At 44.6% G+C, this 15,765-nt stretch overlaps 1 protein-coding gene, 1 long non-coding RNA gene and 1 pseudogene across 2 annotated transcripts; 1 reads left to right on the forward strand and 2 right to left on the reverse strand.

The window, feature by feature from the left end:
* Positions 1-34: 34 nt before the first annotated feature.
* On the reverse strand, positions 35-1,904 carry LOC103654008 (uncharacterized; annotated as a pseudogene).
* Positions 1,905-8,382: 6,478 nt separating this feature from the next.
* On the reverse strand, positions 8,383-14,069 carry LOC103654009 (uncharacterized). Its single transcript, XR_565864.4, has 9 exons — positions 12,725-14,069; positions 12,358-12,504; positions 12,162-12,276; positions 11,510-11,566; positions 11,214-11,422; positions 10,276-10,345; positions 9,781-10,171; positions 9,187-9,398; positions 8,383-9,099 (listed from the first exon to the last, which is right to left on the reverse strand). It is a non-coding gene; the product is annotated as an uncharacterized lncRNA (long non-coding RNA).
* A 134-nt stretch (positions 14,070-14,203) lies between these two features.
* LOC100279008 (uncharacterized) lies at positions 14,204-15,236 on the forward strand. Its single transcript, NM_001152081.1, has 2 exons — positions 14,204-14,877; positions 14,952-15,236. The coding sequence occupies exon 1, from the start codon at positions 14,254-14,256 to the stop codon at positions 14,830-14,832; it is 579 nt and encodes a 192-aa protein (NP_001145553.1). The 5' UTR covers positions 14,204-14,253; the 3' UTR covers positions 14,833-14,877; positions 14,952-15,236.
* Positions 15,237-15,765: the final 529 nt, after the last annotated feature.

A 15,765-nucleotide genomic window follows, 5' to 3' on the forward strand; every position in this document is an offset into this window, starting at 1 on the left:
ACGCGTGCTACCCCGATCTCTTCGAGCTTTTTGGAACCAAGGTATCACCAGGACTGGGCTTCTAAAAATAGGTATCCCGAACACCGGAATTGGAATTTTAGTATTATAATCCTTTCAACTTCGGAATTTTGCTATCGGGGTGTGATTTAGCCGATCCGCAGTCGCTGTTACGGCAGTCCATCTCACTGTCCCGTTTCTTAGAACGGATCGGCGCTCGAGCTGGAGTTCGTCTTGTCCGACGGCTCTCCTGGGCGCTCCTCCTCTCCCCGAGCGCTCCCTCTCCCCGGTCCTCGGCCCTGTGCTCCATCGCTGATTGGTTGGAGCTCCCTGGCCCGACGGTCTTCTCTGCCCGGCGCTGAGCGCTCGACGGCGCTCCTCTCCCTGGTGCCGGACAGCATGACGACACACAGGCACTTGGGGACGCGCCCGATGGCGCGCAGCAGCTCGGCGGCACCGCAGCGCGCAGGTTCTGCGTGGCCGCCGCGCACGGGGCAAGCTTGAGCACCGCCTGGTCCACCGGGACGCGGCCACACTCCCCCGCGCCGTGCGCCGTATCCAGCCCCGCGAAGCTGGCCACCAGGAGCATCGCGACGACGCAGACGCACCTTGCCTGGAGCTCCATATTTTTTTTTCTTGTTGCCTGGTAGTGCACCTCACGCTCTGCTGCCTTGGCTGCACTACACTGTTGGCCAGTTACCCCTGAGATTGTGTAAGCTCTTCCACTGTCTGCAGAGTGAAAGCTTCTTCTGGACTGTCTAGCGCAGAAGATAACTGGTTCTCTGCAATGATCACATTGGACAGTGTTTTCTTGAAGGTGTTTATAGCATCCTCTGGATCCCCTTTTGCTATAGATGCCTGCAATTTCCATTGGCTGATGGTTTTTTTTTGTAATGATCACATTGGACATTTTTTTTGTAAACAGAGAATTACTGTTCTAAAGATGGAAAAAGAGGTCCGTTCTCCTTTCATCTTTCCTGATGTGGTTCAGGTAACTGAATGAGGAGCTGTGCAAGATGTACAGTTTAGTGGCAACACTGCAAATCCAAATTTGAAGCCACATGTAGCTGCTCAGCTGATTTGCAACATCAGGAATATTTCATTTCAGCTAATTCTGAAGAAATTTTAGGAATCGTACGGTACTTTGTCGTTATAGATTTGCATAGAGGATTTCCAGGATCAGCAGACAGATGTTTTAGCTCCCAACATATACAAAGCAATATGCCGTGACTGAAGTGCTGATTCTGCCAATGCATATGTTGTCTACCGATAAATTCCCTATGCAAGAAAGTGTACCTGTAGAACTCTGTCAGCACGTCCCTGGGAGTGCCAGCACGAACGATGCAGTTCCACTCATGGTCAGTAAGGCACGAAGAGAAGTTGCTGATGAACTCGGCGGCGGTTTCTCCATGGGGCTCGGAAACGGACACGATGTCCAGGCCGACAAGGCAAAGTGGCTCGGATGCAAAGCCGACGTAGTCCCCATGGTGCGAGGTGCTGAAGTTGAAGTTCGGGAAGGCTGAACAATTATTCTGCTGCAAGATGAACCATTCCAGTATTTGGTCAGTGACTCAGTGGCAGGATGCAACCGAGCAGACAGAAAACCTGGAGCTCCATATTTTTCTTCTTCTTGTTGCTTGGTAGTGCACCTCACGCTCTGCTGACTTGGCTGCACTACACTTCACTGAACTCCGATGAAGTCTCTGGTCGAGCGCTCAGCGCCGGGCAGAGAAGACCGTCGGGCCAGGGAGCTCCAACCAATCAGCGATGGAGCACAGGCCGAGGACCGGGGAGAGGGAGCGCTCGGGGAGAGGAGCGCCCAGGAGAGCCGTCGGACAAGACGAACTCCAGCTCGAGCGCCGCTCCGTTCTAAGAAACGGGGTAGTGAGATGGACTGCCGTAACAGCGACTGCGGATCGGCTAAATCACACTCCGATAGCAAAATTCCGAAGTTGAAAGGATTATAATACTAAAATTCCAATTCCGGTGTTCGGGATACCTATTTTCAGAAGCCCAGTCTTGGTGATACCTTGGTTCCAAAAAGCTCGATCTCTTCTTCACCTTTTCTTATCCGCAGGTACCAACAAAAAAAGTGACCCTTTTGACGACGTATTGCGTGGGCAAGGCATGACAGTGCGACAAGAGAGAAACTAACGGAGAGCTCTGTTCGTTCTGCTGATTGCTTATGATTCGGTAATTACCTCTACACCATGTCCTTTTCGATCGATAATGAACAAAGTATATATAGGTGCACGAACGTGCTAGATCCTAGATTACTTTTAGCTAGGTCCCAAGCAGCCGAAAATGTGTGCATGCTTTCAGATAAGCAATGTCTCTGTCTATTGCACGATTTTTTCGGGCTCGTTGAATCGCCCCCGCCCCTAAAAATAATTATAAGGAAATGAAGCTTGACATTCTTGCTCAGACTCGCAGTGGCGGTAGCTGGGAGAGCTTGGGACTGGCCAGACGCGACCAACTCACCACTGTAATAAGACGACTTTTATACATAGCTGACAGTACGCAACCTCAGTTCAGGCGCAAGGTTAGTCTGATGATCTGCCTTCATTTTGAATCTCGATTTTGCTGCTTCATGCATGTATCATTTGCGTCATCGATCATGTGCTTTTTTTCTAAGATCTGTCATTCGTTTTGCACGCACATCATTTTCCTTTGAGTTACCTTTACAAAGATGACGGACTTCAGTAAGCGTCTGCACATGCAATTCCTTTTCTTGCCTATCCATCGATTTACTCATAGATTTTATTTTCTTCTTAGCTCGATCAAATACTTACATGTTCGTTTTTTGTTTCTAGCCATTGGGTTGGAATTAGGTGATGGATCGCACATAACATACATAGCACTGTTTTTTAGCATACCACCTCATGCTTAACGCATTTCTTATATATATACACAGGTTAACTTTCCAGGTAACTCAAACCGACACAGCTTAAGATAAAGTTGGCCTCCATATTAATAGCTACTTACATATTATCATCATCTTTTTTCCCAAAAAATCTTACTAGAATACTAAGACCATTTTTACACAGCAACCACATAAAGTTGGACCCAACATCAACAATGATTTTACAAACTCTCTTGAATCACCTCCAAAAGGTTCTTATTATACATCTCCAATAGAATTATCTAAAATTAAAATTATGTTCGTTACTTACAGGTTGAAACAACAACTTTTGAAGACTGGCCATGAATATCTAGATAGTACTACACCATCTACATAGTTTGTAATCAATATAATTTGCATATTATTCTTCGCACACCTTTATAACCATAGCACAACAGGACAATAGCTCATCGACTCTTTAACAACAACTGATGTTCACCTTTTTCTGCACAGGTAATTGTTTTGCATGTCTATGACGAGCATCGTCACTTTTGGACCACGAATCTTTTTGTGTACTGAAACCTTTTCAGTTCTTTATTACTTCTTGTTAAAAGACACTAGAAATTGGAGGCTCCTCCGCGTTCGACGCGTCTTCGACCAATCGCGTGCTGACGCGTGTCCTGCAGCTCGGACCCAAGATTTCCGCTAGCCGCGCGTGTTGAGCTTGAGCTTCGTCACGTCCGCCTCTCTTTTCTGGCTCGCGGCTCGCCCCCTCGCACTCTCCAGTCCCCACTCGTCCTCCACCCCCACCGCGCCTGAAATCCCCCACCCACAACGGAGTACTCCCCACAACGTCCTCTGCCTCACCCTCCTCCTCCTCGGCCGCGGGAGGCAGCCACATCTCAGGCTACGGCATCGCGGCGGACCAGACGGGACTGGGCAGGACAGGACCCTTCACGCGCCGTGCCTGTAACCTTCTTCCCCTCATCCCGCCGCCGCTAGGGTTCGCGAGGCGGTGCGGTGCATCGGTTTTATCGACGAGGGAGGGCGAGGGGAAGATGAATCCAACCGAGCGGAATGGAATATATAAGATTGAGCTGCCTTGAATCGATGCGGACGCGAGGGTTGGGGAAGCTGCTGGGCGAGCAAGTAGATGCGAGGGAGAGGGGTGCTGTCGGATTGATTCTTCTCTTGTTCTTGGGCAGCTGCTGGGCGAGCAAGTAGATGCGAGGGAGAGGGGTGCTGTCGGATTGATTCTTCTCTTGTTCTTGCGATTTGCTGGTGGTTGATCTTGCCGCCCTGCCTGCACCGGTGCACCTTGGGGCAGGAAAGGCCAACGAACAGCCGAACGAGATTGCTCGATGTGGAGTTGTATTTTATTTAGAAAGGAGTTTAATTTTTAAACTTTTAGAGAAGACGTTGGATTTTGGAGGCAAGGTCTGTTTCTTGATTCTTGGTCAATGTTTGCACCATTAGTTTTCCTTCTGATCTTGCATGCCCTTCTCAAGATAAAGATGGTTGCTGTTCTTGTTGATTTGCATGCTTCCTTTACTTTCCTTGATTGTTCTCCATTCCTTGCTTCGTGACCTGCAATCTATTCCTGAAGATGGGAAACTGTTTGCAAAGAGCAGCATAAACCCAACCCAAAAAGGCTTCAAATGTGTTCTTTTTTCTGAAACAGTTCTTGCCCAATCACAAAACTTGAACCTTTTTTTAGATTCAGGAACATAACTTGAACTTGGTGTCCATTCTTCCTTGGCACATGCAGATTGGACCGCAGATTGTGAGATCCAATCCAATCCAACAACCGAATCCAATCCAATCCAATCAGAGAAAAAGAAAGACGGCGAAAGGCTCATGTATGTGTGGCACCACATCTTGCCATCAGGGAAAATGGGGCTGTCAATCTCGTACCCACCGGACGACTACCTGCCAGCAGTGGAGGACGACATGGGGCGGCTGTTCATCTGGTCTCTCAGCTTCGACGATATGGAGGCTGCCGCCGATTCGCCTTCGTATTCGCCTTCGGCATTGCCCCCCCGCCTTTGGCTCCGGGAAGCTGATCATGGAGGGCTCCCTGGGCTTCTTCGAAAGAAGAGAAACTGACAGCGTCCAGATGCAGAACGTGCTGTCCATCAGGAATCCTAAACCTCCTAATAGAGAAGCCTGCAGCAGCGTCAGTCCCGGTGCTGCGACAGCTACTTGTGGCTCAAGGAGAAGACGATCTTTTTAAAGATTTTCATGTTCTTTAGCTTTTATCCTCTACTAGGTAAATACCCGTGCGTTGCAACGGAAAATAGTGCAACAATAACACACACACACACACACACACACACACATATATATATATATATATATATATATATATATATATATATATATATATATATATATATATATATATATATATATATATATATATAGTCATGTGTTTTTATGTTAACCTGAATTAAGCTTTCTCTTAAACTTTGTAGGGACAATTGGTTGCAGTCAGGTTTTTTTGTAAAGTCAAAATTATAGACCAAAATTAGGTAAAAAGACCAGTCGAGTGACTTTTGGATTTTTCCCCCCGCTTATCAGGGGTTCACATGGAAGATCTATGCCTTTTGAGTGGTTTGATTTGTCCACGATTGTCAGAAATTGATAAATCCATTATGTTTCAGATTATGGGCAAAATTAAAAATAAGAAGGTGAAGCCCCATGCTTGTATACCTATGGTTGACATTTTTTCCATGATCTTATCCCCGTGCAGGTCATGAAAACTTGCATAACTCCATTGACGAAGCTATCATGTTGAAGGTATTGATCAAGATCATATCAGTAAGTACTATGGAGTGTTTGTACCAGCCTAATATTATTGTGATGTGATTTCAGAGAAATCTGAACAAGTTATGTTATACTTAAATAGGATATGTACCACTTCCACGCGCACCTGTGGTGGGAGATCGAGATCCAGTGTGGCCTCAACCACCCCAACGTTCCACGATGAAGAACGAGTCGTCCTCATCCTCGAGCACGCGGCCCTTGGCGAGATCAATAAGATCCTTCATGCCACTCGCCGCTCAGTAAGGTTTTGTGTTTTTGATTTTTTTGGACTTGTTATGTATTTCCCTGCACATACATTTAGAAAAATATTATATAAGTACTGCAATCTCCAATATTTATATCTCATGCATCTCATTTTGGAAGTTTTGTGTTTTTGGTTTTTTTTGGACTTGTTATGTATTTCCCTGCACATACATTTAGAAAAATATTATATAAGTACTGCAATCTCCAATATTTATATCTCATGCATCTCATTTTGGAAAAACTCATACGAAAAGCAGATTTCAGGTGGAATTTGGTCTTCAGTGCATATACACCTGCAATTTGTTGTTTCTATGTGAATTTTTTGTTTGAGTCTGAACATCAACAATTTGTGGCGATGTATAGCTGTACCATGCACTATGGAGGTGTGTTGTTTCAAATTTATCTTAAATTCCTAGGCATGTTTTTCTAGGGGACTACCACAATTCTCTTGAAATTGTGGTAAGAAAACTAATGACACTGAAACATACAATTTTCAGATTTTTCATGGGAGACTCACTGAAGCAGATGCACACAGATACTTTCAGTAGCTTATCGACGGTGTTGATTTTTGTCACAAGAAAAGGAGTCTACCATTGAGACTTAAAGGTGACCATTGGATAGGAAAAATATTAAGTATGCACTCATGATTTTCGGGGTTGTTAATCTTATTTTACAAGCACGCAGCTCGAAAATCTCCTCCTTGATTCTAATTTCATACTTCGGACTGAGTGCATGGCCTGCTTAGATGTGTATGTTTGTGCAGCTTCATTATAGCTTATTCTTTTTGTTCCCTTCTTAGGATGCTTAGTGGGTCAACTGTAGGGATCTTTCCTTCTACATACGACCTGTGGGACTCGCTTTTTGGTAAGTCAATTATCTGTTAATTCTTCTATTTCTGAATCCTAAAGAAAAATGGTCCCCAATAGCTTATGGTTTACTTGAAAAGTTCATGAATACTCCGGCAACAGAATTCAAGGTGATATTCCAGAACAATCATATCTAATCGCTCTTTCGCATGCTCTATATGTATTCTTTTAGGGAGGGCAACCATCTTTAGAGTAGCAATTAGCTGAACCTGCCAAAAAATCTTTTTGTTAGCCCTGATTTGGGAGGATTTCCCCAAACCAGCCAATAATATTATATTGGTAAAATTAAAATAAAGTGGACAAGGAAAGGCGCCTTGTCAGGCAAAGAGAAGAGCTGAAGATAGGATTAGCTTCTATCTATATTGCAGAGTTTGCTGGTACCAGGAAACACAAAAGAAATACAATACTCCTATCTAGCACCTGTCTAGATCTCCTTCCAGAAAGAAACCATAGGCTGAATGGTGGGGCCACCAGCATAGCATGAGTATACAATGAAAGCAGATCATAATCACCAGCATTATAGCTGATTTTAAAAAGTAAGTGTTACTGTGAAAGTTTCTCCTTTTCAGGGTCACAAATGATTGGATTTTTTTGGTTATATACCATTTGTTTGCTTGCATTATAGTTGCTTTTTTGTGGTTTGAATCTAACAGGATTTTTCCTACTTTTGTTGTATTGTTTTTTTAGAAAAAAACACAGTAAAAATACGGGCCTCCAGTTTATAAACACTCGGCATGTAGACTAGCGAGATAGTATATAGATTAAACAACAGTCAATAAATGATATTAGGAAGAAGCTTGTGCAGCATCGGTGGCCCTATGGGGGCATGCTATGTCAACAATGCATCAGTGGCCTTGTCAACTTTATTTTGACCCCCTCAAGGCCTTGCAACCATTTCCCAAGCCACAGTATCCAAGAGGTGACAGTGTCACTCAAAGAAGCAGCTGTTCTTAGTATGTGATTTAGGAATTCAATGAATTATATCTATGTATGGTTACACAAGTCCTATGCTGACAATCTGTAACATGTGTATGCTTGTATTTGAACCTGAAACCTGTGTAGGCTGGTGTGAGATCTGTTTGTGGTATTTTTGGTAACCTGAAACCTATTTTCTATGCTGTGTATATTGCTTTTTGGTAACCTGAAACCTGTTGTGTATGTTGTGCATACTACTTCGTAGAAACCTGAAATCTGTTTTGTATACAGCAGCTTTTATGCTGGTACGAGATTGAAACCATAGAAGGTGTTGTTTTGTATGCTGCTTGCATGCCCAAGGTACCACAAAGCTTCTATGGTTTAGACTAAAGAACCTACTGTTTTGTATGGCACATGGTCCCACAAGGTTACCAAAGAAGTTGATGTTTTGTATGTTTAACCTGAAACCTGTGTTTGCACAAGGTTTCGACAGCATCTTCCATGATTCAGACAGCAACTTCTGCATCAAATAGTTTTGTTCAGATTTAACATAGATTTATTCAAACTAAAAACATTTTTCAACACAGATTCTGCGTTGTCCTAATATGGCGCCCGTAAGGGCGCCTCGAGTTCTAGTATGTTTAAGCTATCCCTGGCTCTTGAATTACTCTAGAATCTGGTTAACTTTGTCTTTGCTCTTATGTACTTATTTACTCTCTAATATACCTATAATCATCATACATTACTAGGTGAGTGCCCGTGCGTTGCGACGGCGTACAGATTATTCGATCAAATGTTAGTGCACAACAATTGGACTGCATGTTAATTACAAGGAAATATAAAGTTTTTTTTACAAAAGTATTGATGATGGAAATAGTGAAAACTGGACGATGGTAGAAACAGTGGAACATGTGCTAACTCTTAAACTCGGTTTTATAATGTATGTTGATTTGGGTACGTGATATTGAGAAGTTTAAATTTGGCTATAACATATGAACAATAACCAAGACTAACCAAATAAAAGTAAAATGAAATGTCCATCATAAAAAAGATACTCCCTCATACATTATTTGCATAGTGTTCATCAACATATAATGCTAGTTAGCTAGTAGTAGCCACACTGCTAGGGTTGCCCCATGAAGCGTATTCACATCCAAAACGACATACATTCATAAACAGATGGAGTATGTAATTGTACATGGGAATTTGATAGATAAGATTAAGTGAAGCAAGTTTGGATAAGTACAACTTATTTAAAAACTCATACAAAGGTGTGAGACAAACATCTGCGGGTCAGATAAATCTGTATCACCCCAGACAAGCGTGCCAATCTCCTCATTCTCTTGCTGCTGCCCCTAGAGACAAGAAGACAAGATGCACCGCCTGAGTGGGATTGATTAGCGTGTGCACCTGCATCCCCGAAGTCCACCTTTAGTTTTTTAACTTCAAAACTCAAAAACAAACATCTGCCTGCACCACACAGCAACACGAACTGACCTCCAGTCTCCCAAACGAAGCGAGCTCAAGGAAAGGGTATGACAGCCGCAACCGCTTTGTGCCTAGCGCCAGGGAAGCTGGTGTCCGCTGCTTCTCAGCAAACTCCCCACAAAGAACAGCTAGGAGTGTGCAGTTTTGCCGCATGGTGTTCTAGATTTGAGGCATGGCTGCACAGGCAAACTAACGGACCTCAGCTGATGTCACCACTGAGCCTGCAACAGGAAAAATGGAAATCATGAGTAGCATTTATTCTACCAAACAGGCCCTAATTGTGTAATCTGGATTCCTACAGTAAAATTCAAATACTGATATCACAGTACCAGAAAAATGTTTTTCAAGAAAGTAAGAGAGCTAGGAAGCTAAACCATCCACACATGCAAGCGAGACAAGAGTACAAGACTAATCAAAATTTCAATTCTATGACATAATACAAACGCTATAGAACCAATCGAAATACAGAAAACCTTTAATCATTTTCCCGACACCAACCAAAATTTCAAAAATCATGTTACTCTATACTTACCAATGTACAGAGGAAACACAGAGGCATTACAAACAGCAAGATGACTAAAAGCAGCATGCAGCTGATCAAACCTCTGAAAAGTCTAGACACGCCAAGAAAGATCTTTCCTTGCTCCACTTCGTCCTCCTGCAGTCCATCGCCATCCCAGGTTACACCAAATTCAAATTCATCCAGGCTGGAAGAAGAACATAGCACACCAACTCGACATCTGCTTCAACGATGCGTGAAGGAAACGACAGCAGAGTCATCCGACGACGGCTGCAGCGCGCTGATCCTGACCACGTACCTCTTCTGGCTCGACGCGACGCTGCTGCGGTGGCCCGAGCCGGAGCTCGGATGCGTGTCGTCCGAGGAGCCGTCACCGCCGAAGAGGCTGGAGGAGCCGGCTTCCCTGGCGTCCTCCTCCCCGTAGGCGCTGCCGATGTGCCCCCGCACTTTCGGCAGAGCAGGCGCGACCGCCTCCTGAAGAGGCCCCAGGAGCATAAAAAAATGATCAGCTCAAGTACAACAAAAAGAAGTACTCAAATTTGGTCTTTAAGATGTACCAGGGCATAAAAACCACTTACACATTAGGTTTTTTCAGATTTTAAGATCTTTCTTTGTTCTGTCCTTTCTCAGCTCGGTGCATTCATTCCGCTGCAAACAAGATTACAAGGAATCATCACTTGCTAATCACAAAAGTTATCTAAAAACAATCCCCACAGACCGATAAAAGAAAGTTCATCAGCAGCAACAATTTTAATAGATCAGGCCTCATCTCAATTTAGATAGATCTGCTTCGAGTACAATTCTAATGTTAGTTATGTAGCACATCATATGTGCTAGATCTGCTCCAATCACATGCACATGAGCTGAGCAGCAGCAACAGAAGAAAAAAAATCTAGCTGCATCAGTGGCCACCTGTTCATCATTACTCATACTTGCCACATCAGCAACAGTACCCATGTTTTTGTGCGACTCTTAGTTTGAGGGAGAATTATATTCAGTGTCAGTTTTGGATAATGCACAACTATCATCAGTGTAGTTAAACTGCTACTAAGGTGACGGTGTGACAGATAAAATGGAAAGAGTTTTATTTGTTTATGACAAAACTATAAGAAACATTTTAACAAATCAATAGTTGACTGTAATTTACACAAGAAGAAGTGCAATAGGGAATTCATTGTAGTATTATTGACATTAAACTGTAATAATTGTAAAAGCTGCTCTGTAAACTAAAAGATGGAGAAAATGGAATGCAGAAAAAAGCACATCAAGCAACCTATATTATTATTAGTGCTATTAAACTGGACTCATTGTAAAAACTGCTTTACAAACTAAATGCTGGAGAAAATAGAAGTTGTAGTTATAAGTCTAATGTAGGAAAATCTATTTATAGATTTTGGCTAAAATATAATGATTATGATTTAGTAGAGGCTACTCAATGGTATTATGATTTAGTAGATTTCTCACTGCTCCGTGTGGTGGACAATAGCATATGTTTTGCTGAGTTTTAGAAAGATACCAATCTGTCTGATTAAGTCAGCTGGTCGCCACAAATATAGCGTCGCTTGCCAAGAATCTCCTCGCATCTGTCCAGAGCCTCGTACAATCTCGCCACGGCCTAGACATACACATTGAGCAACAGACAAGGCAAGGTTCCGGTTAGCAGCACATGCATGATGCGGCTCCCAAAACCCTATTACTTCACCATTGACTTGCCCTCGCTCGCTGCTGCAACACCAGGAGCAAACACATCACAGGAAAACACAAATCAGGATCGAAGAAGGAACAAAACAGCAGAGAGATTTCAATAATCACCTATCTTGGTGGTGGATTTGAGCGAGAGCGACCACAGCCGCTCCACCACAGCCGACACTGCATGACATTATACTACTGAATGACATTCCCAGTTATAAACTCATATTAACTGAATTAACCAAAATTGTGGATGGAGTGGAAGTGCAAATTATCAAACATACAATAGAAATAGGTAATTCTGAAAGTTGGGGAGGAGGAACCCAAACAATTTCAAACAAAGAAGAAAAAATGAGTGATGTGCTAAACTAATCCATGAATTGATTATCAAAAGGGGCAGTGAAAACATCACAAATTCTTGAGTATTTCTGTGTTCACAGGAGTTACAACTTACAGGCAAGATGGTAGAAAAATGGTCCAAAACAGGAATAACAAAATACTTGCAACACTAACAACCACACAAACTGCTTTGAATTTAAAAAGTTCTGATTTCATATATAATATAGCACCAAAAAATCATGAAGAATAAAGTGTGTTAGGAGTAAACAAGAATACCATCCGAGCTGGTAGCATTTGGCAAAACATAAATTCTTGTCAAGAAAAATGCATGTTCACGATTAAGTTGTGAAGCCATTTTTTCACGTTAGTTGGGCTTACCAAAATTAGATAGCAGAAAAGCAAGTATCTTATTACTTCTAATAAGAAAAGCAAGTACCTTATTACTTCTAACTTGGATGCATTCATGTTTAATGGCACCAAATCTCTTGAACTCATCCTCTAATTGTTGTGGCATGGCATTTGACTGCGCACATATATGGCATTTGCATCAACTTTGAAGATGATTGAAAAGCATGTCATATGGCGCCAACTGAAATCAAAGTTTTAGCTCCAGATTTGGATTTAGATAATACCTTCTGGATCTTGAAAGTTGTCGCCTTGGGGGTTAGGGGTAAAAATTGGAGCATCACCAACCAGAGTGAGGGCAGGAGAGGAATGCTTCTCTGCTTTCTACGGTGTAGGCCAGGAAGGAAGTGTAGGTGTTGGTGGTCGAAAATTACCTAGAGCATAACAAAAATATCATAAATAGTGATAACAACAGAAAATTATAAATGGCATGAAAAACAGACCTTAACATGCTATGCAGGGCACAACCAACATCACAAAAATCAAGAAAACTATATTATTTTTTCACCAGAAGGCAACAATATAATGGTTAGGAGGGTTGAGGATAAAAACCTGGACCAAGTAGTAGAAGATGTGTAGGCCTTTGGGGTTTACCTTCTTTATTGGAGCTAGCTGCAGAAGCTCTTTCAGGTCGTCATCGCTCTATTCTGAGCGGGGGCAGGGTGAGCGGCCGGATCTGGCCGTTGTGGAAGAGCTCGTCGGCGGAGATCATGGGCCCGCCAGGCCCGCCGAACTCGAACTCCACGTCGCCCACGCACCCACGCCCACCGGTGCTGGGAGTCGCGGAGGCCGAGCACGAGGTCGAGAGGAGGAGGTGGTGGATGGGGCTGGCCGGCGCGCTGAAGAAGTAGCCTCCGCCTCCGCTTCCGCCGCTGATGGCGTGGGGACGTCCGGGGCTGGACGGCGCGCTGGCGAACGGGGTGGAGCAGGAGCTGTCGATGTCATCGTCCATAGCCTGCGGGCGGCTGCGGCTGTGCTTCTTCCTAGAGGACGTCGTGCTTCCTCCGCTCCTCCCCATCTCCCCCACCCACCATGCTCCCTGACCGCCATGGTGGGTCCCCGGCGAGGAGGCAACCCGAGCGAACCCCGGATCCGAATATGCGGGGACGACAGGGGTGGGGGAAGGGGCATCGAGGACCTGCGCGGAGGAGGAGAAGGATGGCGAGGTGTGTGGGCGGGCGTGGGGCGAGGATGGCGTGGATGGTAGAGGAGCGGGGGCATGGTGTTGCCTTGTGGATGGTGGCAGCGAGGATGGCGGAGTGCAGGCGGGGCGAGGATGGTGGGATCTGCTGGGGAGGCAATCCCTGGAACCATGCCCTTCCATCGATGGAGTGTTGGGCGAGGGCGAGAATGGCAGGGCGGCTGCGGAGGCTTCCCTGAATTGCGTCCTTCCATCGATAGAGAGCGAGGGAGGCAGGCAACGCGCGGCCACATGCGAGAGTGGTTTACTGAGGCTGGGCGAGGACCGCGGGATCAACGGAGCACGGGCGAGAGGGTGTCGGAGGCAGAACCATGGTGCACGGGTTGTGAAGTCTACACTACACTCTTATAGAGTAGTAGAGATACTATGCTGCTAAACGGATTGGCACGCGCGCATGGGCGCGCGCCATACACTAGTATATCTTCAACACGGTAGCCCTCGAGTGTGACTGGGCCGAGTTATCGGCTCGGGTAGATTTGACTCCCATGTTAATTCTGGTCTGCTTGGACTTTGGATCGGCTCTTTGTTTCGATCCGTAACTCTCGAGTCTATGGACTAGACCCTTTTGTTGTCGCCAAAACTGCGGATCGGCTCTCCAGATTCGTGTCGCTTCAGCTTCTCCAGCGAAAAGATCAGCGGTGGCGCTTGGAAGCCTAGAGGTCGCGATGCGGACCTATTTTTATATGTGGGTCACGGTGCGGACATTCCTATATATTAAAGCGCGACACAAAGGTCGCTCTTCGTGCAGCCACGTCATTGAAATATTAACAGTCGTAGGATCTTCATCGGACTGAGCAGCCCACCCTTTCGCGGCTCGAAGAGTCTCGACGTTTCCGGTCGCCGGTTCCTCTACCTCCCACGGATACGCGGCCGCTAGACCGCCTACTCTCCCCATCCCTCGCCGCCTCGCTTCACCCCACCTATGGTCGCCGCTGCTCGCATCGCCCTGCGGCCCCCACCTCTCTCTCCCTTTCTCCTCGCAACGCCGCCCCCGTTTGTCCACCAAGTCACCACGCGCCTGGGAGATGGATCAAGGGGCGCGCAGCAGTCCGGTCAAGACACGCTCAACGAAAGCTTCAAGATAGCACGGGAGATGGAAGCCCCACCATCGGCTAGGAATCGTTGCATCACGTCATCCGATTCCTCTCCCTTCCGTTCCTTTGCTTTCGTGGTGGATGAGAAGAAAGCGGCGAAGGGCGCATCGGAAAAGAGAGCCTGGAGGAGGAGGCACACCATCCTTCCTCTTGCACACGGAGTCCTCAAGCTTTCTCCTCACCTTGCTGGAATTCCGGGTGCCATACATCATCTCTGTCGGCAGGCATGTTGCCCTTCTGCCTCGCTCGCAGTTCTTCCAAGGGCTGCCCGTCTGTGTGGTCTGGTTTGGTTTGGTGATGCTAATACCCCTTTTGTTAGTTCGTCACCTCCCAACCTGCTACACGAAGGGATAAAATTTCATTCCCAAGCTGCTAAATGGGGCATAAGTGGTTTCATCTCAGAATAAAAAACGAGTGCTGCTGGAGTATTATGATGCCTTTCTAGGCACATGGTAAGCCTTTCATCATGAACAATTTTTTACTACTGAAGTAACCTAATATTCTATTTGGTTTGTTGTGCACGTAGGTCTTATTCTACGGGCTACCTGCTATGGGATTTGACTAAAACACACATTTACCTTGCTTGTGGTGAGCTCTTTGGTGGGAAACGTTTGATGAAGCCATGTTTCCATGTTTAGAGAATCACATCACAGTCGGACCTGGAACTCTGGAAGAGAATACCTAAGGGCTAGCAGGATCAACAATTGATTACATGGTTTCTGTAATTTTTTGTACTGAACTGAATTTAAGCATTTATGTTATATTATAAAGTTCAATTTAGAAGGTAAAAACAAAATTGTTTTGTGCTAAACCATTGATGTGTGTTGTACCTTTTTTTTTGAAAATATAACAGAAATGCTGAAATTATAAAAGTGACAAAATTTCTGTTAAGCAATAGTAGTGACAGAATTATTTCAGATAATTTTGTCACTTCTGTTATACGTGTGATTCACGTATTTTTTTATAAATATAAAATACTTATAATTTCAACATTTCTGTTACATTTTAGTAAAATTGGGGTCTCAATTTCCCGCATAGTTGTTTTCTTCAGCTTATATATAATTGAATGTTGAGATGCACTTGCTCATCTCTGACAAATTATGCATTCTCTATGATCTTCATCCTTCCTCTAGAAGAATTTCTCATTGACAATTTCACCTGCCACCTGAAACGGAAACTGCCACCTCCGGTAATCAGGCTTCACTACATGTTTTAAATTATGGTCTTAGAATGTCTTGAATTATCATTGGTTCATTACTCACGATACTACTGAAATATTACTCAGAAAATTCAAAATGTGTTCCTTTATTTTCATCGTCCAATATACCGTGCCATACCTG

Source organism: Zea mays, chromosome 4, assembly GCF_902167145.1.
Source record: "Zea mays cultivar B73 chromosome 4, Zm-B73-REFERENCE-NAM-5.0, whole genome shotgun sequence".
Lineage (NCBI taxonomy): Eukaryota > Viridiplantae > Streptophyta > Magnoliopsida > Poales > Poaceae > Zea > Zea mays.